Source organism: Sparus aurata, chromosome 16 (genome assembly GCF_900880675.1).
Source record: "Sparus aurata chromosome 16, fSpaAur1.1, whole genome shotgun sequence".
NCBI classification, from domain to species: domain Eukaryota; kingdom Metazoa; phylum Chordata; class Actinopteri; order Spariformes; family Sparidae; genus Sparus; species Sparus aurata.
This window is the reverse complement of record NC_044202.1, coordinates 21,677,959-21,701,556: the sequence shown is the minus strand read 5'-3', so window position 1 is coordinate 21,701,556 and position 23,598 is coordinate 21,677,959. Positions and strand designations below refer to the sequence as shown.

The following is a 23,598-nucleotide window of genomic DNA, read 5'->3' as shown; positions in this document are numbered from 1 at the left end:
TAATAGTAAAAACTTCAGAAATTAATTATCCAGTCTGATCCCAATTTTGTAAAAGACACAGAGTTATAATGTCAAGCACTTTCAAGCACTTAAACTAAAATCCAAGCACTTTTCAGACCTTGAAAACACAACATTGAACTTAAAGCACTTTCAAGGATTTCAAGCACCCGTACGAACCCTGCACATTAAACAGACTTGGATTTCTGCTGAACATTTCCATTATCATCATCATCATCAGCAGTTTGCTATCAGTAGAGCTGTTGCTTGCACAGTAGCTCAGTAGCTTGCTTGCTCAAGAACACTTCAACATGCAGCCAGGGGAGCTGAGGAGTTGAACCAGCAACCGTCTGATTTCCGGACGATCCGCTGTGCTTCCACACCACATTCACCCCAGTGCTCTCTGAATGCAGAGGCTGTTCATCTGGACCGGTGCAGTGCCATCAGTGAGGAGAAGGTTAAAGCTGGAATCTGTGCAAGCAACAGCTCTACTGATGGCAAACGTACAGTTAAAGCCGAAGAACAGCAAACCAAACACAGAGAGTGCTGAGGTATAACATCAAAACATCTGAAAGTGAAATCAGTGAGTCAGTGCAGTCATGAATAAAGATAACAGATGTTAAGAGTCTGTAATTACCAGAAACGGACTCCATAAGTCATCTTTATTTGATTTATTTGAAACACATCACTGTAGATTAAAGCCAAGCTGTTCTTTCAAAAACATAAAAGAGAAAAAAAAAAAAACCCCACATATTTCAAAATCATTTACAAAATACATCCGACAGAATTATCACGGCTGCTGTGCATTTATTTCATTATGTGCATCTTCTTCCCTTCAGTATCGAGTTAGACACTTTAAATCTTCACATTTCATTCAATCAAATTCTTTTCACAGTGAAGTGTGAAAGCAATGCATCGATCGAGTCAATAAATTAATCACATTATTCACAGCATAGTGTAAATTATCAACTCACAGTTAAAAAAAAATCATTCTGCCACCACAGCAAAGTTATCAAACTGGGCCAGTTCAAACGAATGTGTACCGATGGCGGCCCAGCCGTTCTTTGCTGTCAGCACCACAGCGTTCTTCCACAGCGGGTATCCGTTCAGCAGCCCGGACGCATACTGACCCTGCAGGAGAGACGAGGAGCAGGAGAAGCTCTCATGAAACACATTGATCCACTTCATCAGATACAGGATGACTCCTGGATGACTACTGAAATGTTCAATCATCTAATCGATTGACAGATGAAGCGGTGCAGGTCTGTTCTCGAGACAATGCCAGAAAGTGATCCTGCTTTATTTTAATGAGGTTTTTCACATACTGCCACTTTATTTGGATCAGAAGCAGATATGTGTTTAGCAGCGACAGGCAGAACACAGCAGAAAGACTACAGAGATGAAGAGTGTGATTTGTCTCATCAGACCGCAACAATAACACCATTAAAGCTTCTCCACACTGTCTGCAGCGACCCACAACAGAAGGCCTGTGAACCGGCATGTAGAATGTTTGCATACGTTGGTTCAGTCCAGGATGTAAAGAATAAACCTTTACTTACTTCCACAGTGAGCGATAAGGTGTGCCACACATACGCTCTGGTACCAGACTGTCCCTCCGCCAGGACCGTCTCTCCAGCTGTCGGCCAAAGACAAGAAGAAACACACACATCGATAAGACAAGAGGTTCAGCTGTCACAACGGTTCCACCTCCACCTCGGCTGGTTGGTACAATGGTTTCTTTCAAATAAGCTGTTCATACTGGACTTTTCTTATCGTCAACACATTTAAACAGTTTTTAACAAGACCAAAAACAACAGAACATGCTGGATACATAATCTGTTCTAACTTCAACAATGACACGACACAGTAATCAACATGGCGTCATTTCTGGATGCTAGTTAACGATAACTTGAGTGTTATTTTAACGATTATCAGCTCAGTGACGTCAGGACTGAGAATGTTCTCATCATGTAGGACCAGGTTTACCACGAGTGCTCCGCTTTCCTATCAACAATAAAAATATTCTATATGTGCAATGAAGTTAGTTGGTTCTGCACAGAAAATTAATACTACACAGAACCAACCATCGGTTGCCAGAAAGTGAAAACTAGTGGAGATGTTAATTTATTCAAGTTCTGGTACAAAATGACTTCCTGTTATTACTTTGATTACTTCAAACATTCAGCAACAACTGTTTAATGAATACATGTTGCCATGTTTCCTTTGGGTTTCTTGGATGTTCAGAACAAATTTCATCCCAATCCAGTGAAAAATAAGAAGATAAGAGAATTAGAATAAACACAAGAAATCACTGAAATGCTGAGATTTAGCTCAGAGGGCCGAACTTCAAAAATTCATAAAAGCTTTAGGATTTTGCAAGAAATCATGAATCTTTGTTCAGTGGAAGGCTCTCTGTCTCCAGGAACCACTGGGCCTGGAGCTGAAAGCCTCGATTGGTTGACAAAAAGGTAAATGACCATGTTACCTGCCTCATTCTTTAAAATGTGCAACAAAAAAAAAAAAGGGGGACACTTTTCCTTTGAGATATTTCTCCATAATAAAATGAGTAATTGACCAGAGGGTGACTGTACTGACCCAGATCATTGGTAACTTTGTATGTGCCATCCGCAAACACCCAGAAAAACACTCCGTTAGCGCTGCGGACCGACTCGCCTCCTTTATCCACCCTGGCTGCTATGAACACACCACCGGTGTTAACGCTCTCCATGAAGACGTCACAAGTGACTGTGAGATTCCGCCTGGAACAAACAGTGTTAAGTTAGATCTGGCATGATTGAGGTCAGGCTGTCTTCTCACTGGGAGAGTAGTGCTGCTTACATCCACTCACCACTGATGGTCTCCTATGACACTGACGGCCTGGTCGGCGTCAGTGGCCCATGTGACGGGCCGCTGGGTCAGAACCTGTCGTAAGGTAAAGACGTGAGGTCCGGGGTCGGTCATGTTGATGTAGTATTCAAACACCCCGGTCTGGTCAGCAAAGTCTGGAGCCTCTGAGAAGGGAGGGTTTCCTACAGGAGGTGGGGAGGTGTTTTAGGACCAAAACTGTTGTTCTTGACATGACATATAATCCTATGGATCATTATGTCCCTTATGTTAATATTTAATAACTTTTCACAAATGCATTTTTTACCTGAATCTAACTGAACTCGGCATCAGAGTCTAGAAATATAGTGGCTGGCTGATTCTATTGACCCGTCACAGGTTTATCACGATCAGCTTTATGTTGTCTGATGGTCACTGATATGAAAACTTTTGTTTAGATCAGAACGCAGTAAATATGTTTGGTGCAATATATAATTATCACATTTCTAGTGAAGTTTACGTTTTGGTGCACTGATGTAATTTTGGCTAACAAATGTTTATTGTTAAACCGTGAAATAGTAAATATATAATAACAGTGTGTGATAATAACGTTTGTGTTATGTAAACTGGCCGATCTATTGATATCTGTATTTTCAGCTACAAAAAATAAATCAATATTACTTAGCATTATAAATAGTATTCTACCTTTGTTAATACAATTTTTATCATTAATGAGCTGGTTTCTGTTCATCCTGCCATGAAAACATCACATACTATCACACACTTGGTTGGAGCTTGATCCTACAAAAGGGACCCATCAGAACTGTGTGAGATTTTAAGGATCCTGTGACCAAACAGAACCAAACTGGGTTCTGTGCATGTTGTACTTACGGACATTAAAGTCGTCCTTGTAGACTTTAGGGAAGGGTGCAGAGGGAGGCGGGTCAGGGTAACTTCCCTTCTGTCCCGTTGTTACTGTGGTCAGCGTGTAAACCTCGTCTTCAGCTAGGTGTAAGGTGAACGATCCATTTACAAGCTGCAATCAGCAGAAACATGTCGAAAATGACAACTGTTAAAACTGTTGCATGGTGCCGACGTGTCCTGTAGAAACGGTTGTGCTGCGTTGCTGAGCTGCCTGTTTTACCTTCAGCGGGGTCAGTTTCTCAAAGAAGGAGGGTTCCTGGGTTTTGAAGTTGAACTGCGACCGCCACACTTGGAGTTCCTTGATGGAGGCCTGAGAAAAATAAATTAACTTTGAATGAGAAAAATATCACTCTGTAACTTTCAGCAGCATAATGAAGAGCTCAAAGGAACGTACGAAGGAGCCCTTCAGCTGGAAAGTTGCATTCTGGGATGTCACATTGAAGGGAAGGAGCGGAGGTCGTATACACACTGAATGATCGTGAGTCTGTGAAGGAAATGGGGGAAAAAAACGTCAATCAAAAGCACTTTTAGTGTTTGACTGTTAAAATGTCATTCTGTTGTTTTCATCTTCTGTACAGCTACACCATCATAGCCTTCACTCCAGCCAGGTAACTTCCGTTTAATTGGTTTATGTCCTTTTTATAAGCAGACAATGGGGTCAACAGTCAGACGTGATCCATTAACATCTCAACCAGACTGCTGAGTTCAAATTACAGACCCAGAAGATGAAAACCGCAACAGGTAAAGATCAGAATGAGAAAGCCCGACTTGCCATGGTTTCTATGACAACAGTGAGGTTTCCTCTCCCGTCGGTCAGGGCGACGTAACTTCCACCTTGTTCCAGATGTCCAACAGTCTGCAGGTAGCTCCATCCAGGCTGGGTGAACTGTGTGGTGTGGGCTTTAAGGAGAACAACACAGTACAGAACTGTAACATTTATCTGCTGAGAGCAAACAGCTGAACAGAACAGAACTTCAACAGATGTTGATTTCACAATCAAGGAATACTTTCATTGAGAGCCACAAAAATCACTGTTAAATGCACGACGATGCAAACAAGGGTCACCCGGTCATGGACTGCAACACCCCGGTGAATGCTGACGTCAGTTATGCAACCGCCAAGCTAAATTATGTCAGAAGCAGGGGTCACCACAGATCTGGCCAAGTAACCGTACAAAAGACAACACTTCTCATTCTGCAGTTTCATACTGATGTCCCACTGTGACTGCTGAAACAATCTCCACCCTCTGCTTATAGATTGTTTCCCTTTAAAGCTCACTTTCCCTCTGATATTCAGTCAGACACCAGGCTTTCCTGCACAATTTGAGGTCACATTAGGACACGCAGGAAGCGCGTCTGCCAGTTTGCAACCAAAAACAGGAAGAGGCATTGTTTCCCCCGGTCACTAACTGTGGAAACTCTCTACTGTGAAAGAAAAAGAAGCTGCTGATGGAGGAGGCAAGGAAGGTGAAGAAGGAGAGTGAAAGACGTCGAGGTAAAACAAGAGAGAACGAGCGGATATCCACAAGGTGGAGCTCCGGTGTTGTGTCAGAGTCTGTTCCCCCACCGATACGTGTTTCCTCCACCGCCACTTGAGATGGTTCAAAACCAACATCATTTCTACAAGACCAGTGAGTAAAACAACGTGCGTACTTATTAACACAACCAGCTGTTTCACTCAGTGGGATCAGGGTTTCCAGGTGACATTGAGATTCTCACAGGTATGTTCTGCTCAGTGCAGTAGCCCAGCTGCTGAATAAAACAAGGATACACTCGATAAATACAAAATAATAGAATATGCCCTCTGCATTAGACGGATCTGTGGCAGCGGCACCAACAATAACACCACGGGGGGGAGGAAAACTGAGCCGCTCCAAGCTTCTGTTCAGACTGTGATCCGGTTTAATGTAGCAGTTGAAAATGAGAGCGCCTCGTGTTCCGGTTGAGTCGCTGCAGAGCTGTTCACTTTCACACATTTCCTCCTGACATGCTGTAAGTGCAGGACGCAGACCTGTGATCCAGATGGGGGAGTCCACCATGTAGTGGCCGCTCCAGGGCTCCTCAGCCGTCATCAGCCCGTTTCTGCCGAATGGCAGCTCTTCATAGTAGCTGGCCACAAGGTTCCAGGAGATGGTGCTGGAAGGAGAATAAAACACAAGACAGAGGCTCATCCCAGGCTTCCCACAGTCACTACCACCCTCACCACACTTTTACACCTCACCATAGAAATATAGTCTCTTTTGTGTATGCAGACTTTATTTAAAATCTAGTTTTTTTTCAAGTTTGAACTTTTCCCCATCTAAGTTAACAAGACTAAAAACTTACATATGGCTGACGGAATGGTGAATATGTAAACTTTGGTCTGTGTGTTATACAAAGTGAGTCAGTGGTTCGTGTCTGTTCTGTCTGTTGTTAAAGGTTTAATGTTCCTTTAGTGTCATTCTACAACACAGAGTTGTACAACAAAAAGTAAGTTGTGGCCCCGAGTCAGATTCTTCTGTATCGTTTGCCAGGTGGCAGCAGGTTAGCAGACTGTGTCTGGGACAAGTCTTTCTTTTTTAGGTTTAAACAGACAAAGGCACCCTAGTTTTGGACACTTGTGTTGTCATTGCTTCAACCTGCGAGAAGGTGTGCAGACTGGGGATGTCACAAGAACCGATACTTGCGATACCTGTCAAAACACAGACGATGGTCATATTTTTCGAATACTGCTCGCACCGATTCCAGTGTTAGAATCGTGCCGCTCCTCCTCCGAAACTGATGGGGGCAGTATACGCCTCAGAGTGTTCCAGTCGAGTTTACATTCAGAAGTAGTAGGTCACGAACAAGTGGAACTACACATGGCAGGCATACCAAAAATCACCTGTGGAAGATGGCAACTGCGGCTGCAGCAAGAGCCCCACCTCCACTTGTTAATAAAAAAGGTACAAAGAGTCGTGTATGGATGTACTTTGCGTATGAGGCAGATGACAGTGGCGTTATCATTAAGCCACAGAAGCCTTTATGCAAACGATGCTACTGTGGTCTTCAGACCCAGGGAAGTAATATTTCCAATTTAGCAAAGCACCTGAAAGACCCTCATCTGGATTTGTTTAAAGAATTCATGGTGAGTCCTGATTCACATTCACAACATCCAAAGGATGAATGTTTCTGTTTTGTTTTGTTTTTTAATCTGTCATACTGAAATACACTTTACACAATGTTTGGGCTGGTGGGCACATTTGTTATGGCTTATGTTACGTACGTAGCTTATGCTGTAGTTTTAACATTAGCCTAGCACTAACGTTAAAGCACTAGCCACCTCGTAGTAATGCAGCCTCAGTTAGGAGAGAGAAAGAGAGCATGGATCTTGCAAGTATCGTGTCAAAACTAGCGAAATTCACAGAATATCTTGGTTTAATATAGTTACAAATGAATATGCAATTGGTTTGTCAAAACATGATTACCCCCCCAAAAAACATTTTTTACACAATTTTTTACTGCAATTTCGCAGTGACCACACTGAACGTTGTTTCCTAATTGATAGTTGGATAGTACATTTGGAGTTAAATTTGCAATTGAAAACAGATGCTGTGCTGCTTTCCCATTCTTGTCTTTTTTAAAAATCGTTAGACAGCCCTGATTTTTATGTTAATGTTTTAAAATGAACTGCCTGCCACCACTTGTCTGTGACTACAAATGACTGCATCTACTATTAGGTGTGTGTGTGCGTGCGGGCTGGAGTCGATGTGCAGGGCATGCAGGTGCTTGTGCTTTATACCTGTGCTGTTTCTTTGATATTTTTCAAATATTTTAATAAAGAAATTCAAGTTCCAAGTACATGGAATCTTAGAAAATCCTTTTTTGTACCGTGGTATCGAAATTGGCATCGAGAATCGTGTAATTTTACTCAGGGTTCGTACACTTTTTTCAAGGTCAAATTCAAGCACTTTTCAAGCACTTTTGAGGGTCATTTTTAAGATTTTCCAGCACCTTATTGCTGGGGTGCAATACGTATCTAAGGGAATATATATACTTGTGATTTTTTTTCTTCACTTTTTATCACAGTTATGTACATTGTATCATGCTGTAAACATCTAAAATTATATTTTATAATAGCAAAAACTTCAGAAATTAATTATCCAGTCTGATCCCAATTTTTTGAAAGACACAGTTATAATGTCAAGCACTTTCAAGCACTTAAACTAAAATCCAAGCACTTTTCAGACCTTGAAAACACAACATTGAAATTCAAGCAAGGATTTCAAGCACCCGTACGAACCCTGTTTACTGGTATTAGCACCGACTACTGAATTTTTGGTATTGTGACACCCCCAGTGCAGACTCTGTGTCCAGAGTCAGAGGTCCAGGGTTTTAATCCCCAGGAGACCAGAACGAGGCAGTTTATGTCCTGAACTTGTTTGCTGCCGTCAGTGACTGTGACTGCATCTGCTGCATATTCACACTATACTACAAACACCAGCAGCATGAGCACACAACGAGCGTTTTTTCCTGCACTACTACTACTACTACTACTCAACATCAGCACACTTAGTCATAAATGCAAATTATTTTGAAGTTATTTGATGCATCTTTACTCACGCAGTCATGAGTCCATTGACATAGTTCTGGTTGAGGATGCGGGCCCAGCAGCCTCCTCCCACCTCATCGTTGAAAGTGCTGTAGTCCTCTGATGACCACAGCTTCTTCTGCGTCTTCACGGCGTCCTTTACTGTAACGGTGCCCGGGTAGTGAGCCCTGAACATCACACACACCACAAACAAGGTCAACATGTGTCATACAGATATAGATGTAGATATTTAGCAGTCTGTAACCACACTCCTAAATGGCAATAAATCGTACACTCCGGACCTTTAAATAGTTCCATATTAAACATTTTTAGACACATGCAATGTGAATGTCTTAATAACTGTCTTATCCTTTAGTCTGAATATAATTTCTGAATCAAACTTTCACATATTGGGATCAAGTCTGTCCATCCATCCTTCCACAGACAGAAAACAGAATGAAGCAGTTCCACTAAAACACTGAGTCAGCATCATGAAATATTGTTTTTGCTCCTCTAGTAGCTTAATAACCACAAACTCATGTAAGAACACACGCAGATGCTCATGCACACACGCACAAAAGAAACACTGGCATAAAGTCATGTTACTGTTTTAGTACTGGACATATCACATGCAAATAACAACGACATCAACCACTGGAGACAGAGTGCCGGGTGCACTGAGAGGGATCCTACCCTATCACGTCTACAGCGCTGCTGAGCTCAGGGTCGAGCAGCACAGACAGGGTAATGGGCTCCCACAGGTTGTCACTGGCTATGATCCTGACCCGCTCCAGACCACTCTTATCCAGAGTGTAGCGCAGCAGCTGGTGCAGACAGTCACAATCACAATCACAATCACACACACGAACACAGAGAGCAGAGGAAGAAGACGATTCACAGCCCTGATAAGTGTCAATTTGTGCTGCTATACAGTATTGCTGCGACCATGTAAAACTCATACACCTAAAAAAAGGTTTCTGGTATTAAACGGACTATAAAGAAGAAAGAACTAGATGATGTTTCGGTCACCTGCCAACACATGTTAAGTGTTTTACTGTCAAAACAAGAGCCGACTTTTATTTTAAAGTCGGTTAGTCATAGGAAATGCAGAAAGACGCTATCATATCCATCAGTCTAATGGGGATCCTTTAACAGAGAGATACAATCATTAACAGGACATGAACAGCGTGCTGAGCGAGTTCAGCACTTACCACCATCGTTCATCTGGCCGTTCTCGCTTGTCGTTCATGAAGAAGACCACCTGACAAATGGCCATTGTGTTAGCAGAAAATCACACTGGTTTAAACTCCACACAGCGCACCAACTCAGCTAACTGGAAACCCACCAAACCCTCGTCTCAACAGACGCACAGCCCAACCAGAGGCTGCAGCTGGATCCCTTCACTTGTTTTACCAACGACACATAAAGGAGTTAAACACAATTAAGCGCTTAAGTGTGTGACAGCTTTTTATTTACTGTCGCAAATACTCACTTTTAGTTACAGATACTCTCTATCCAACTGATGTCATGTTGAAACCCAGCTTAGAGTGTGGAGGGAAAGAAATCTCCCTGCAGCAACAAAGTTTTTCCCAGAAAGAATTTCAACTAAACCATCAGAAGCTCCATTACACAGTTAGTTTACTGTATAATGTTCAGGGTTCGTACACATTTTTCAAGGTCAAATTCAAGCACTTTTCAAGCACTTTTCAAGCACTTCTAAGGGTCACTTTTAAGATTTTCCAGCACCTTAATTGCTGAGGTAAAATACGTATCTAAAGGAGTATATATACTTATGATTTTTTTCTTCACTTTTTATCACAATCATGTACATTGTATTATGCTGTAAATATCTAAAAATATATTTCATAATAGCAAAAACTTCAGACATTAATTATCAAGTCTGATCCCAATTTTGTGAAAGACACAGTTATAATGTCAAGCACTTTCAAGCACTTAAACTAAAATCCAAGCACTTTTCAGACCTTGAAAACACAACATTGAAATTCAAGCACTTTCAAGGATTTCAAGCACCCGTACAAACCCTGAATGTTATATACAGTGTGCTTGCAAAGGAAGAAGGTGTGCTTGACAGAAACAGCAGAAACAGTGACACAGACGTGCCATGGGACTTTTTTAATTAGGCGCATTTTAAAGATACCTATCACTGTTTTCACTTTGCATCACAGCTTAACAACTATTCACACCTGGGCTCACCAAGCCCTAGCAACACACATAAAGGCCTGTTGGTCCAACAACCCACAAGTGGCCCTAACAACGTTACAACTCAGAGCTCACAGGTGTGCTGAACGACTCTGTAAGGACACTCCCACACAGAGGTTAAAACCCCGCAGCTCCCCTCCAGTTAGTTAAACTGAAGAAGTCTCTTGGGTGAGAAATGGAACGTCTTCAACAAACTGAAACACCAGTTGATCACAATGCAGCACTTAAAATGTGCTCACATACTGAAAAATATTCACATAACATTTTTAAATTTGAGGCCAAATTCCCCTCAGGATCAATGTAGTACTGTCCGACATATGTATCCCAGCACAATGACACAACTTGATTTCCACAGTCCTACAACATGTAACCACAGCCGACAAGTAACACTGAAGCATTTCACCAACAAAAGCACAGACGCATAGTTAGACATTGGGATTTTAACAATCAATACTGAATAATTCAGATGAAAAAAAGACCCATCACATTACTGATGTTCTGCTCAGCACACAGTGATTGTTCTCTGTGGGTTTGTCTCTATAAGCAACACATTACACATAGGAATATGAATTGTTATTAAAACAAATAATAAAAAAAAATGTATTTGTGTAGCTTTAAAACCACTGAAGAAGAAACCTCAACCTTGTTTTACATGGTGGCAGCAATACACTGAACTGTTAATAAGTCCAATGAGTGACCTACTGTTAGTGATATAAGTGTTGTGCTTTATAGAAAACACTATATTCTGTAAGAGCATGCACACAGGCACCACAGAAAAACAGCCGCAAACATTCAGCTTTGATCCCAGAAGGCAGCTAGATCTACAGAGAAGAGGCCAAGGCAGACTGAATGGGTGTTTTAGGTGAAGACACACCTAAATGCAGTGGACTCCTCACCACAGGTGCATCACATGTTTAGTCAATCAGTTGTCACGGATCAAATCGCCCTTCAGTGAACCCACAGCACACGCCTTTAGACTTTAAATTGCACTGCCGTTGGGTCAAATGAGTGATGATGAGTTAAGATCTTTCGTTTGTGTGACCAGCTGTACTTACCCAATCACCTCAACAGAATCATTAAGGTACGGGTCAACGATCATAGAATTAGCGATGCTCCAATCGCCGTCTGCCGCGATGACGCCAACGCCAGTTAGACCAACTTTATCCAGCGTGTCCCGGAGCACCTTGGCAACAAAACATGCTCTCAGAGGAACCCAGCTAGAAGTTCACATCATTTCAAACACCGAGAGGCAAAGTGCATCTCTCGCGTGGACACAACTCAATGTTGGTGGCTGTTTTTCTGCTTTAAGTCACATTTCAGGATAATCATTCACAATGCACAGTGAGAGAGAAGAGGTTTGGATTACCTTGATGTACTTGATGTCAAAGTTTCGCTCATTCCAAATCTAAACAGATGGAAGAGAGTTTAGTTAAGAGGGAGAACGTGTGCAGGTTCACTTGTGACACCAGCGGTACATGTTCAGCTTCATCAAGCAGCAGAGGAAAATCGAACTGAACCTCGGTGCTGCTGCTCTGACAGGCCTCACACTCTCCTCAAGTGTTGTCACCAGGTTAGTTTCAATAAAATATATCCTAATTATGTTTTCAGGCCATTATTCCTAATGGTTATGACATTTAGTGAAGTGATGAAACCTGGGAACACCACAACAGTCATGAGGACTGCATGCCTCCATCAGCAGTAGATTGTGATGGCAAATGAAGTTGACCTTTGACCATTTGGATATAAAATATACAAATCATTTTATCTTATGAGACATTTGCGTAGATTTTTGTTTCAGTCATCGTATGAACTGTCCAGTAATGGCAAAAAAATGGCCTCGACCTTTGACCCTTGACCACCAAAATCTAATCAGCGGACATTTGTGCGTAATTGGAAGAAAATCCCTCAGGGCGTTCTTGTCACATCACATTCACATGAATGATGAATCACTGTTCACCCTTGTTTTCACTTCCTTTCTGATAAATCAGAGAGTTTGTTTTCAGCCTGACTGAGGAAACGACTGTTTGTCACAAGGTCTCAGCTGTTAACCTTGTGAGGACAGCTGTCACAGATATTGGAGGAACACTGATCTAACTTTGACCTTAAGAAATAACAGCAATAGAATTAACAAATGTCAGCTCCTGATGTTATACATCAACAGATCAACAGGTTTAGAAAGAAGCATGTAATAAACAAGAAGCCCTTTGAACTGCATGTAAACTGTGTCACACAACCAGAGATGTGTAGATATGGTTGCATGTATTCGTACATACAGTATGTGCACAGTTGACGGTTTCTTCAGATCTTGTATACATAGAAACCCGCACTGTGCACGGCATGTAGCTTCAGTAGGAATACGATCCAAAGTAAACGAGTACACACCCCAACATACTGAATATCCAGGTCATGGTACTGCTTGGCACCAAGGATCCAGTTCACCACGTAGGCCGCAGTGATGTCTGGGAAGTCATAGGGCCAGTTCTTACCGTGTCCCACCCAACCCGGGAACGCCCAGGGCAAACCTACATGAACACACACACCAACACACACATGTAAGGCAGAAGATGCAATATGCACCACAGTGTACCATCAGTGTCAACAATCACCTCACTGCTGTTTTCAGTAAGACCACATTTCCCATCGGCCCTGTTTACTGTTACTGAATAAAGTCTAGAGATCAACGAGGCCTTTAAACCTCACACACCAGATGTCTGAAGGCCATATGTATACTAGAAGGTTCATCAATCAGGGGTTCAGGATATCAATTTGTAGAAGTAATAGTCATATTTTTGTCTCCAACTGATTTCAGTTTTCTAGTCGTACATTCTCATGTGATCTTAATTTCCTCTCAACGTTTTCACTTTTATTTTGAAAGGCAGAAGAGGTCACACTACACGCTCTCACCTATCAGAGTGATATTTGGGTTTCTCTTCTTGGCCTCCTTCATCAGCCACCACTCGTAGCCCCGGAAGTAGTTCTCATCGTTCTCGTAGTGCATGTGAGACGGCTCCGTTCCATCTACGACAAAAGACAACTAAAGATTATTAAATTAACTATGAATCCAAAGTTCATCCACAGTTTCTACCCATGACCAACAGAAATCACTTCTCAGCGGCATCATGATGTTGATGATTCTGCATCTACTCAAACCGAGCCTGACTGGTGCTGCTCACTGCAGCTACAGGTCCGACGTGAGGTGGTAAAAAACAAAAACAAGACTGGTATTCATATTGTTCATATAGAAGTCCTTACCAGACACTTTGTACAGGAGGCAGGTTATATTAGAGTCTGACTATAAACTTTATCATCTACATTACATCAGTGCACTCAAACAGTCATCTTCAGGTGGAATGTGATAATTAGAAACGACATGAGGCGTCATGTTAAAGATCAAGCTGGTCCCTACAGACAGACAGACAGACACACACACACACACACACCTGTAGTCTGAGCATCTCCTCCGATCTCCACCTTCAGTATGTGCAGAGAGGCTCCAAAGTTCGGCTGCAGACGGCAGGAAAGGCAAAACAGTGAGCTCGGTTCTGTCCACTGGACTGACTGACTGGATCAAGTATCATTACCTTAAACAGGAAGTCTAATATCTGGCTGCGGTACGGCTCTGCGTAATTCACCAGTAAACGAGACGTCGCCTGTAGGAAGGAACAGACAGAATGTGAGTTGAGCTGAAGAACAAGAGGAGACGACCAGGGGCTCAGTCCGTATCAGACCAGGAAGTAGTTTCAAAGTGACTCAACTCACCCCTCCACCGCTCAAACCTCCGATGCCGTCAAACACTCTCCCCAGACCGTCTTTGTCGCTCAGGACGTAAGTCTGACAAGAGCAAAGGTGCAGAGACGATCCGAGAAATAAGAGATTCACCAGCAGAAACCTGAGATCCATCCTGACTCTGAGCTCACTGCACACTGCGCGCGGCTGCAGGACGCGCGCTCACGCCCTCTACTCGTCACATGACAGCCTCACGTGCTCACAGAAGCTTTTTTATTTTCACGGGTGATTTTTATTAATATTTTCAAACAGTAAAAACCACACTCCAGTGACGTCAGCACACTTAGTCTCAAATAACAATAATCATGTTTTTACTAGTTTAAATTTTATGAATGTCACAAGATATTATTACTAATTATAAAACACATAAATGGCTCCACATGATCAGGAGAAACTGGGTTAGAGTAGAATAGAAAAGCTAAGTTCACACAGGTGGAAACATCAAAAACTGTGTGTGTGTGTGTGTGTGTGTGTGTGTCTGCACCTACTCAGTGAAGTTGACATAAAATAAACATATTAAATTAATAAAATACCATTTCATTTTCTGTCATTGTGGTTCTAAATAACTTTTGTAACTCATTAGTAAAAGTCTAACATAAGTTCTGAGATAGCCTATATATATATATATATATATATATATAAAATATTCCACAACCATCGTGATATGATAATTAATATATAATGAGCCAGTTCATAAGAAACATCAGGGAATAAACAAACAGCTCAACACGTCAAAATACATAATGAATTTAAACACAAAGACAATCTTTATCCAAATAGCCAAACACGCAAACACTTACATACACAATGCAGTCAATCCTGAACATCAACATTAACATCGACCATGAAGTCTTCCACCAACGTATGGGCTCATACAGGCCTACAGAGTTAAGAGGCCAACTGTTGGTGTGTATCCCTGCATACTGATTCCTCTCTCTTGTTAAGGTGTGTCACACAGAAGAAGCACCGACAGAGAAAAGCTAGCAGGTGAAAGGTCAGGTGGAAAAGCAGTTTGTTTAGGGACATTATGAATCTCCCAAACAACCTGACATGGAGAGAGCAGAAAAGGATACCGGCCCACTTCCAGCTTTGACTGACTTGACATATCTTGATTCAAAATGGATTAATGCAACCAAGCACGTCATACACATCACATAATCAATGTTTTGATCACAAAACTAATGTGTCTGCCAAAAGCAACAATTTTTACATTTGTTATGTATTGACCATAAAAATCAACAGGCAGCTTCTTCTTCGAGTTTCTGAGCAGTCCCTCCATCCTCTACTGCAGCAGACACTTGTCCTGTTTAACAGGCCCTCCTGTTAAATTCATTTCTCTCTCCACCTCAGCCTTCAGGTCGCTCCTCCGCTGCTTCTCTACGGCCTTCAGCTCCTTTGAAAGCCTCTGTTTCTCTTTCCTTGAGGCCATTTTTGCGCTCCTGAACATCTGTGCGGTGTAGTGCCCTCCCACATTCTCCACAGTCATTCTGTCAATTTTCTCCAGCAGCTGATCGATCTGCTCCTGGTACCTCACGCGGTTGTTTAAGACGTGATATCTCCCGTAGAACACCTGGATGAACTCCTCGAGCTCTTCACTCTTTGAAATAAAGCTTTCGATAGTTTGTTTCTTGAGCTTGTCTCCATGTGTGAACAACACCAGTGAGTATCTCGCTGCCTCTTCGCCAAAAGTACTCTGAATAATCCTCACTGTGTCTTTCTCCTCCTTGGTGAACCTGTCCAGCTTCAGAACCACCAAGAAGGCGTGAGGACCAGGAGCAGACAGAGAAATACACGTTTTGATTTTCTTCACCACTACCTCCTGGGAGAAATTTGTGTCGAACAGCCCTGGAGTGTCAATGACGGCGACCTTTCGACCTCTGACTTCTCCCTCGGCTCTCTTGCATTGGAAGGTCCAGGAAGAAGAGGACAGTTCAGACTGAAACGCTTCTCTCCCCAAGATGGTGTTTCCCGCTGCGCTCTTCCCTGCTCCGGTTTTCCCCAACAAAATAATTCGTAGCTCATCGTTCGTCTTCTGCTTCCGAGATCCTGTTGAGATAAAACGTAGCAACATCTTTATTGTTAGCTCAATACATGTGTCCTTTTGCAGCTAGCTCTGTTCAAAGTATTGAACTTAAATGCAGAATTGTAATAAACATGTGTTTAAACTTGATCTAACATCAGACAGTATTTGTCCGTCCAAGAATGTGAAGCAGCAGACGTTAAAGGTCGTCTTTTCAAGAAAAGTTGTTTTTTATGTGTCATTCCCAAAATGTCAAATACTGACTGTTTGGTTTTCCCAACGTTGTTGCATTGAGTGGAAACATTGTTGCATTGAGTGGAAACAGACCAACCTACAGTCCCAAAGCATCACCATGTCACGAGTCAGGAATGAGACTCCAAAACTCCTATAACATAGTTTCCATATGTATAAAGTAGAAACACATCACAAATTGCAATTAAGGGATATGCAGAAAATAAAAACGTACAATTTCAAGCTGACACAATACAAACACACTCCGCCTTGAAATGAAGTTTTGTAAAACATGAGTGTATGGTGGTTATGAAGGTGAGTGGTTATTTCTGTTATTCTGTCCTGTTGTTGTGGAGAAACTTCTTTTACAGCGCTCTCATCACTTTGTTCTGCACCGGTCGTGGAGGAAGTATTGAGATCCTCAACAGTTTAAACACCACAAAAAGATCTGCACTGAAAATGTTACAACATGAAAAGGTTAACATGACTTTATTAATATCAGCTAAAAGTACTTAATGTTCTAATTGTATCAATATCTCATTGAAGAAAAATGTCCTGTGACTACAATACTATGATCTGTTTTATTGTAAGCATGCCTGATGTGTCAGCAGCATATGACTGTTGTACTGTTATTGGTGAGGCAGAGCTCATTGTAAGTATGTCATATGATTATTGTCAATCAGATGATTGAAAGTAACCATCGACCACAGCTGACAGATGGATGTAGTGAACTGAAAGCACAATAATTCCCTCTGAATTGTAGTTGAGTGAAAGTATAGAATGGATTAAATGAAAAAAAAAAAGGTATGTTTAAATTGTCAACAGGTTTTTGTTTTTTCAACCTATTGGGTCCCTTTTTCTGGACTGTAATACTGTTCTTAATGATGTGAAGTCTAAATATCAAGATATCTGGAGAAGCAACCAAAGGGCTTGGAGCTACACACCACAGAAAGGTAAGGGAAGGCAGAGAGTACAGAGAAAGAGACTCACATGTGGAGTCTTCATGGAAAAAACGCAGACAACTACTCCTTTAATACAAATTAAGCTGTTTTGACAAAAGAGAGAAAAATAATAGTTTCTCTTATCTTTCATATATTGTATATCAGCTCAAGAAATGAATCCACACAATGTACATCAGCTCAACATGATTTATTTAGATGCTACACATTTATCATAATCTTTCATGGTAAGTACACTGATGATTTTAGTCATATTGTACAAATATAATGTGGTCATAACATTGTTTAAGCTGCAGAATAATACAAGGTGATTATCCCCAGTTCAGGTTAACATTTGAACCCATATCTTAAATATTAATATACATTGATCTTCCATTTAAATCATTTGTGTAAAGAATTGACACAATAAGTAAATAAGCAGACAATCAAATATAAACATCATCATTTAAAGCTGCCGTAACTGTGTTTTCTTATTAGAATATGATACAAAGAGTGCTTTCGCGGTATCCAATGTCTCTCCTCCAACAGTTCATGTAGCAAAAGGGGAAACAAATTCCCCAGTATCCCTGCCCACTTTATCCAGTCCAACGTTTACAGTGGCTTTAAATAAATGTTCTGTCCTCACTGAACATTGCAGCGCTCTGAGACTCTCACTGACAAAGCACCAACAGTGGCTCCAACAGCTGCTCCAGCTGCTACTCCAATTACCAAACCGACTGGACCTCCTGCAACTCCAAGCAGACCTCCAACAGCAGCACCACAGGCTGTAGCTATAGCTATTGCTGGAGCAGAGACAAACTCATTTGATCTTTCAGCACGTGCTCTGGCCTCACGTTCGTATCTCATATACACCCGCTTCTCCTCCTTGTGGTAGACCCTGTCTGGATATTTGGCTCTCATTTGATCCAGCTCTTTCTGCCTCTGTGCTTCCAACTCCTTCAGGAGTCGCTGCTTCTCCTTCTCTATGGACGCCTCCGCTTTCAGGAACATTTCGTTGGTGTAGTAGCTTCCACCGTTGGCCATTGTCATCTTATCAATTTTGTCCAGGAGCTGACTGGTTTGTTGATGGTCTTTGATTTCATTGTTAAAGACATGATATCGACCGTAACATGTCCGAATGAGGGCTTTCAGATCAGGACTCTCAGCAATGTAGCCCTCGATGGTTTGCTTCCTCAGCTGATCTCCATGTGTGAACAGCACCATTGTGTATTTTGCTGCGTCTTCACCAAAGGTGGTCTGAATCATCTTGATGGTGTCCTTCTCTTCCTGGGTAAATCTGCCCAGTTGAAGAACCACCAGGAAGGCATGAGGACCAGGAGCAGAGAAAGAGATGCACGTCTTGATCCTCTTCAGGACTTCTTCTTGGGTGAAATTAGTGTCAAACAAGCCCGGGGTGTCAATGACAGCGACCGGTCGGCCTCCCACCTCCCCCTTGGCTTTCTGGCACTCAGACGTCTGGGAAGACGGAGAAAGTTCAGACTCGAATGCTTCTCTGCCCAGGATGGTGTTTCCTGCTGCGCTCTTCCCCACTCCGGTCTTCCCGACTAGAACAATTCTCCTTTCATTTGAATCTGTGTAGGAGAGAAATACACATTCAGTCATACAGTGCTGCACTGTCAAACTGTGTGTGCACTCCAGATGGAATATCGCAGCTAGCTACGTGTTTGAAAATGAAAGATAAGAGTCATCTTTCATGAGACAATGTCAAAGTGTACTTCCAGCCAACAGTCAGGCTTCAAGGCTGATGAAACAGCCTTTGTTTAGCTTGATGACGAGGCATTTTTTTTACGTTATTCAACAGGTTTGGAAAGGCTCTGGTCCAATAAGACAAACTATTTTCTAAACTCTGAGCATCATGTCAGTGTAAAGGTAGGCAAGGCACGTTTGCTAATATGCAGTGGCACCTTTCAATGACAAGGCAATTCAAGAGTCTTGAATTGCCTTGTCAAGAGTCAAGACAAGACCATACAGAAACTGATAGCAATATAAACAGACATGCAGAAGAAGAAAACAAAAAAGAATATAAAACAGAACTGTAGAATCTAAAGTACAGTGCAGCTACAGTGCAGTCCAAGACACACCGATCAGTCACACCACTGAACCAACAACTTGATATTGTGCAGGTTCCTCTGCTCTGGCCTGTCAAAGCATTGGCAAAACACCACTGGGGGTGTCCTTTGGTGTCCTGCACCGGGACGTTTGTAGTTGTTTCCTTTGGGTGCTGTATGTTTGGGGTTGGGCCTCCATGGATCAGACTTGCCCCACACCTTGGCTATTTGTTGTGTTCCTCAGGCGGTTCCTGAGCACATTTTGTAGTGTGTAAGGGTGCATTGTCCTGCTGAGGGGGTCACTGCCATCAGTGAGTGCCATGAGGGGGTGTACTTGTTGTACCACAACGGTGTTTGGATCAGTGGTGTGTGTCAAGTGGCGTCCACACAGCAGGACGCAAGATTTCCCAACAGAATAGAGTTGTAACGAGATGACGAATGGTTTTCACATCACCTGTCAGTGGTTTTTAATGTTGAGGCTGATCATTTAGACTTTGACATGATGCCAATGCTGATGTGTTGTCAAAGTGTTGCAGAGATGTCTGCTGAAGTTATCATGTTCACCAGATGTTAATGAAGGTTCTCAGTCATCCAGGTCATGGTAAATCTAAGTGCTGTATTGTAGTCAACTGGACTTGTTTCAGTTTGTTGAAGACGTTTCACTTCTCATCCAAGAGACTGGAGGAGCTGCACGATTTTAAACTCTGCGTGGGAGTGTCCATATAGAGCTAAGGACACGTGTGAGCTCTGAGTTTGAGAGGCGTTAAAACCACTCGTGCCAACTGTCTTTCATGTGGGTTGCTAAGCCCAGGTGAGCCCAGGTGTGAATGGTTGTTCAGCTGTCTGGGAAGGGAACTAGTACAGCATTGTGGATGGGTGATACGTAATGTCATTGGCCACCTCCTCTGTTCATAGAATGTCGTTCCAGGTTGACATAGATGGATTATTTTACTCCTCTTTCAAACCATCTGTCAGCACATGGATGTTCACCAGATAGGCGAGGCGATAGTCTCCCATTGCCACTTAGTAACTCTCGAGGTGATAGCCTGCTAGTGTAACCCTTGTAGCCTCAGCTGGGAGTATGCGGACAGCGGTTTCTCTATGTTTCACAAGCTCTTAGTCTAATAAAATGAACTCAGCGGCTGAGTTGCATTGTGGGTAATGTAGGCACCAGGTTCTAAAAAGGAATCTGTGTGAGTCCAGTGTTTCAGGACCACTGTACTGTTTTTTCAGATCTGGTGACTACATTAACCATGGCATTTTTTCAGATTACATGCTGCTTCCTCTGGAGCAGTAGCCCAAGACCTGTACTCACACTCCTCATCATAAAACACACTTTATTCAAACTCACCAGAAACAGTCTTGGTTTGTCTTTCCACAATTACCACCAGTCTAGCTGAAATAAATCCTGTATTTACTGAGATGAATGTGAAAATATTCCATCTCTACACACTGTTCTCCCTCCACACACCTCTCCTGAACATTAAAGTTCCTTCACTAACCGTGGTTAAATGACAGAAGAACATTTCATTGTCTAACAAACGATAACTGAAGCATTCAAGTAGCCTTCCTGGAAGAATAACATTTGAGGCATATTGCTTAGCCTTAGTTTGAATAGTGTTCTGGAAACATTTGAGATACAACACTGATTGAATTGTCATTTTGCAACACAAGATTATATAATGACATATCAATTGTAGTTCCCTAAGATACAAAAACACACACAAAAGAAAAAAAAAAATTCCATATCACACAATTTTAATTCCTGGACCAAAAGTTAGTCATTATTTCATACCAGAATCAGCAGCAGCCTGTATCTACTGCAGGTGCAGATGGAGCACAACGTAGTCTCATTTGTTAAGTACATTTCTTTTTTTTTGCATAACACACTATGTTTTTTAAAAACTGATGGGGACAAAATCTGCTATTTCAAAAGGTTGGAGGGACATGTCCTCATCGTCCCCAGTGGAAATGAACCCTTTGTTATAAAACATTATATCAGTCTTGTTCGGCCAGCAAAGCTTCACATCATGAACCACATTGCCTCAGAGACAGCCACAAAGAGGGAGCAGCAGCAGCAGGTCCCTGATTATCTCCTCATAATCTGAGTATATGAGCCAAAGTGAGCTCATACAGTTAATATTACTAGTTTAAATGTGAGCTTAACAGTTTATTAGTGACTATCCTCATAGTCACTAATGAACTGATTCATGTCTACGGTTGATGGCTCAATCAATTGTAAAAAAATGTTCAAAAGCTGTATGAAAGACATGAATCAAGAGAGGAAGGAGCCCAAAGAGAACAGAGACTGTATATCAGTCCGTCTGTGGAACAAACCGACAGACAGACAGGCAGTTAATAACCTGATTCTCAAAAGTGTTACTGGGATTAGTAGGCCTCACTGTCATCTTATTCATAATTATAATGTAATAATTGACAGTATTTGTAAATCTTTGTCACCGGACTATAGATTAAATAGTAATAGAAAAGGTCATGTCATATTTTAACCTTTCTTCTATCCTTTGTCAGTGAACATAAATGCAAAGTTGTGAAAAAATGTCATTGTCACAAAGTGAAAATGGATATTTACACTGAAATCTTACCTTTATAGTATGCCATGTTTGTGCTGAAAAACCATCCAGAAGCAAAAGGATCCTGCTGTTGTGTGTTCTGTCATGCTATGAATTGTTCTTCCTGGCAATTACTCTTTGTTGCCTCCAGCTGGGCGGTCCTGCTCTATCTGACTGACTGGAATTTGTGGGCACAAGGAAGTGCAGTCTGTTAATGTCTGTTAAAGTGTGCACTCTGAAGTCACGGAGCAAGTACAACGTCGAAATTTAAATAAATACTGGAAGTTTATGTTAATCAGCTCATATCCTCCTCACAAATATGAATCATTATATCATACAGATCCGATTATTTGTTGTAAAATGGAACCAAATGGAACCAAACATCCAATTTTGAGACAAAAGCAAAATACATCAAGTATCTCTACACAACAAAACCAGTTTAGCCTGCACCCGGTCTGATGCCTGAGAACAACTAGTGTTCAAAAACAAACTAGTGTGTCCTCCTACTTGCAAGAGATTAGCTTCACCAGAGGACCTCAAAAACAGACTTGACCCTGTTCACACTTGGTACCAATGTGTGTGCTGATATTCCATCACCAATGAACAGCTCTGAGTACAGGTGTGAACACTCCCAAGAGCATGCTTTTAGCATGTGTCCTGGACTAACACCTTGCCAGCTGATGTCCTCTCTGGCAGTTGAAGAAGAAGAAAAAGTGTTTGGGCTCTCTTAACTCAAACACTTCCAACGTTAGCAGCAGATGTTTTTGAACACACCGTCTGTTTCAGCTGACCCATTATGTAAACTTGTAACATCACTAGGCTCCATTAACAAATCATGTGATTTTAAGAGTTGTTCAGCGAGGAGAAATTTAAAGACTGAGGCTTTGCGTTAAAGCATTAAATCAGAACATGAAGTTGTTTGTCTCCTTGTAAAAAGTGTCAGTTTGTGGCAGCATGTCTGTACCAGCCTGTCTGCTTCTGTGTCTAAAGTGCTAATGTCTCTGTGAAACTCTGTCTTTGACTAATTCTTCATTTTCTAGGCCTTCTTGTTAATTCCACAAATATGATACATGAATATATTTGTTTGGGATGCTTTATTATTAATGCTAATCAATTATTAATGTGATTCCTTAAATCTCTTTCAAATTTTTGGAGAGAAAGAAAAATCATTGATACCAGAGTTGGGGTTGGGACTGAAAGTACATTATTATCTTTACTAACAGGCCACACAAACGTTTGATTTTATAGGATAATGCTGATGGTGAGTGGTCACTCAGGGGTTAAGTGTGTCACTGTTTGTCAGGCCTTTTTGATTGTCATATACCACTTTCACATACATTCTATGATTCAACCCCATCCAACACCTTTGGGCTGAACTGGGATACTGACTGTGAGTCAGACCCATCAGCCAGCACAAGTGTTATTTACTGTGAGCTCACTGATGCTCTACTGGCTGAATGGGACCCTAACTC

General features: G+C 41.8%; 2 protein-coding genes across 4 annotated transcripts; both read right to left on the bottom strand.

Moving 5' to 3' along the window:
• Positions 1 to 653: 653 nt before the first annotated feature.
• On the bottom strand, positions 654 to 14,473 carry galcb (galactosylceramidase b). Of its 2 annotated transcripts, none has more exons than XM_030392218.1 (17): positions 14,272 to 14,473; positions 14,094 to 14,162; positions 13,953 to 14,016; positions 13,417 to 13,530; positions 12,895 to 13,034; positions 11,879 to 11,917; positions 11,568 to 11,695; positions 8,325 to 8,480; positions 5,755 to 5,879; positions 4,517 to 4,644; positions 4,139 to 4,228; positions 3,965 to 4,054; positions 3,712 to 3,856; positions 2,846 to 3,026; positions 2,593 to 2,756; positions 1,557 to 1,633; positions 654 to 1,128 (listed from the first exon to the last, which is right to left on the bottom strand). In XM_030392218.1, exons 1-17 carry the CDS (start codon positions 14,410 to 14,412, stop codon positions 985 to 987), a joined length of 1,995 nt encoding a protein of 664 aa, XP_030248078.1. In that variant the 5' UTR covers positions 14,413 to 14,473; the 3' UTR covers positions 654 to 984. The 2 variants fall into 2 exon arrangements, with proteins under 2 accessions (XP_030248078.1, XP_030248077.1); XM_030392217.1 differs by lacking the exon at positions 11,568 to 11,695 and adding an exon at positions 8,986 to 9,116.
• A 569-nt stretch (positions 14,474 to 15,042) lies between these two features.
• Positions 15,043 to 22,349, bottom strand: LOC115597376 (GTPase IMAP family member 9-like). Of its 2 annotated transcripts, none has more exons than XM_030443221.1 (2): positions 22,160 to 22,349; positions 15,043 to 16,344 (listed from the first exon to the last, which is right to left on the bottom strand). In XM_030443221.1, the coding sequence occupies exons 1-2, from the start codon at positions 22,173 to 22,175 to the stop codon at positions 15,581 to 15,583; spliced, it is 780 nt and encodes a 259-aa protein (XP_030299081.1). In that variant the 5' UTR covers positions 22,176 to 22,349; the 3' UTR covers positions 15,043 to 15,580. The 2 variants fall into 2 exon arrangements, with proteins under 2 accessions (XP_030299081.1, XP_030299080.1); XM_030443220.1 differs by lacking the exon at positions 15,043 to 16,344 and adding an exon at positions 17,684 to 19,079 and having other exon boundaries at positions 22,160 to 22,330.
• Between the last annotated feature and the right edge of the window lie 1,249 nt (positions 22,350 to 23,598).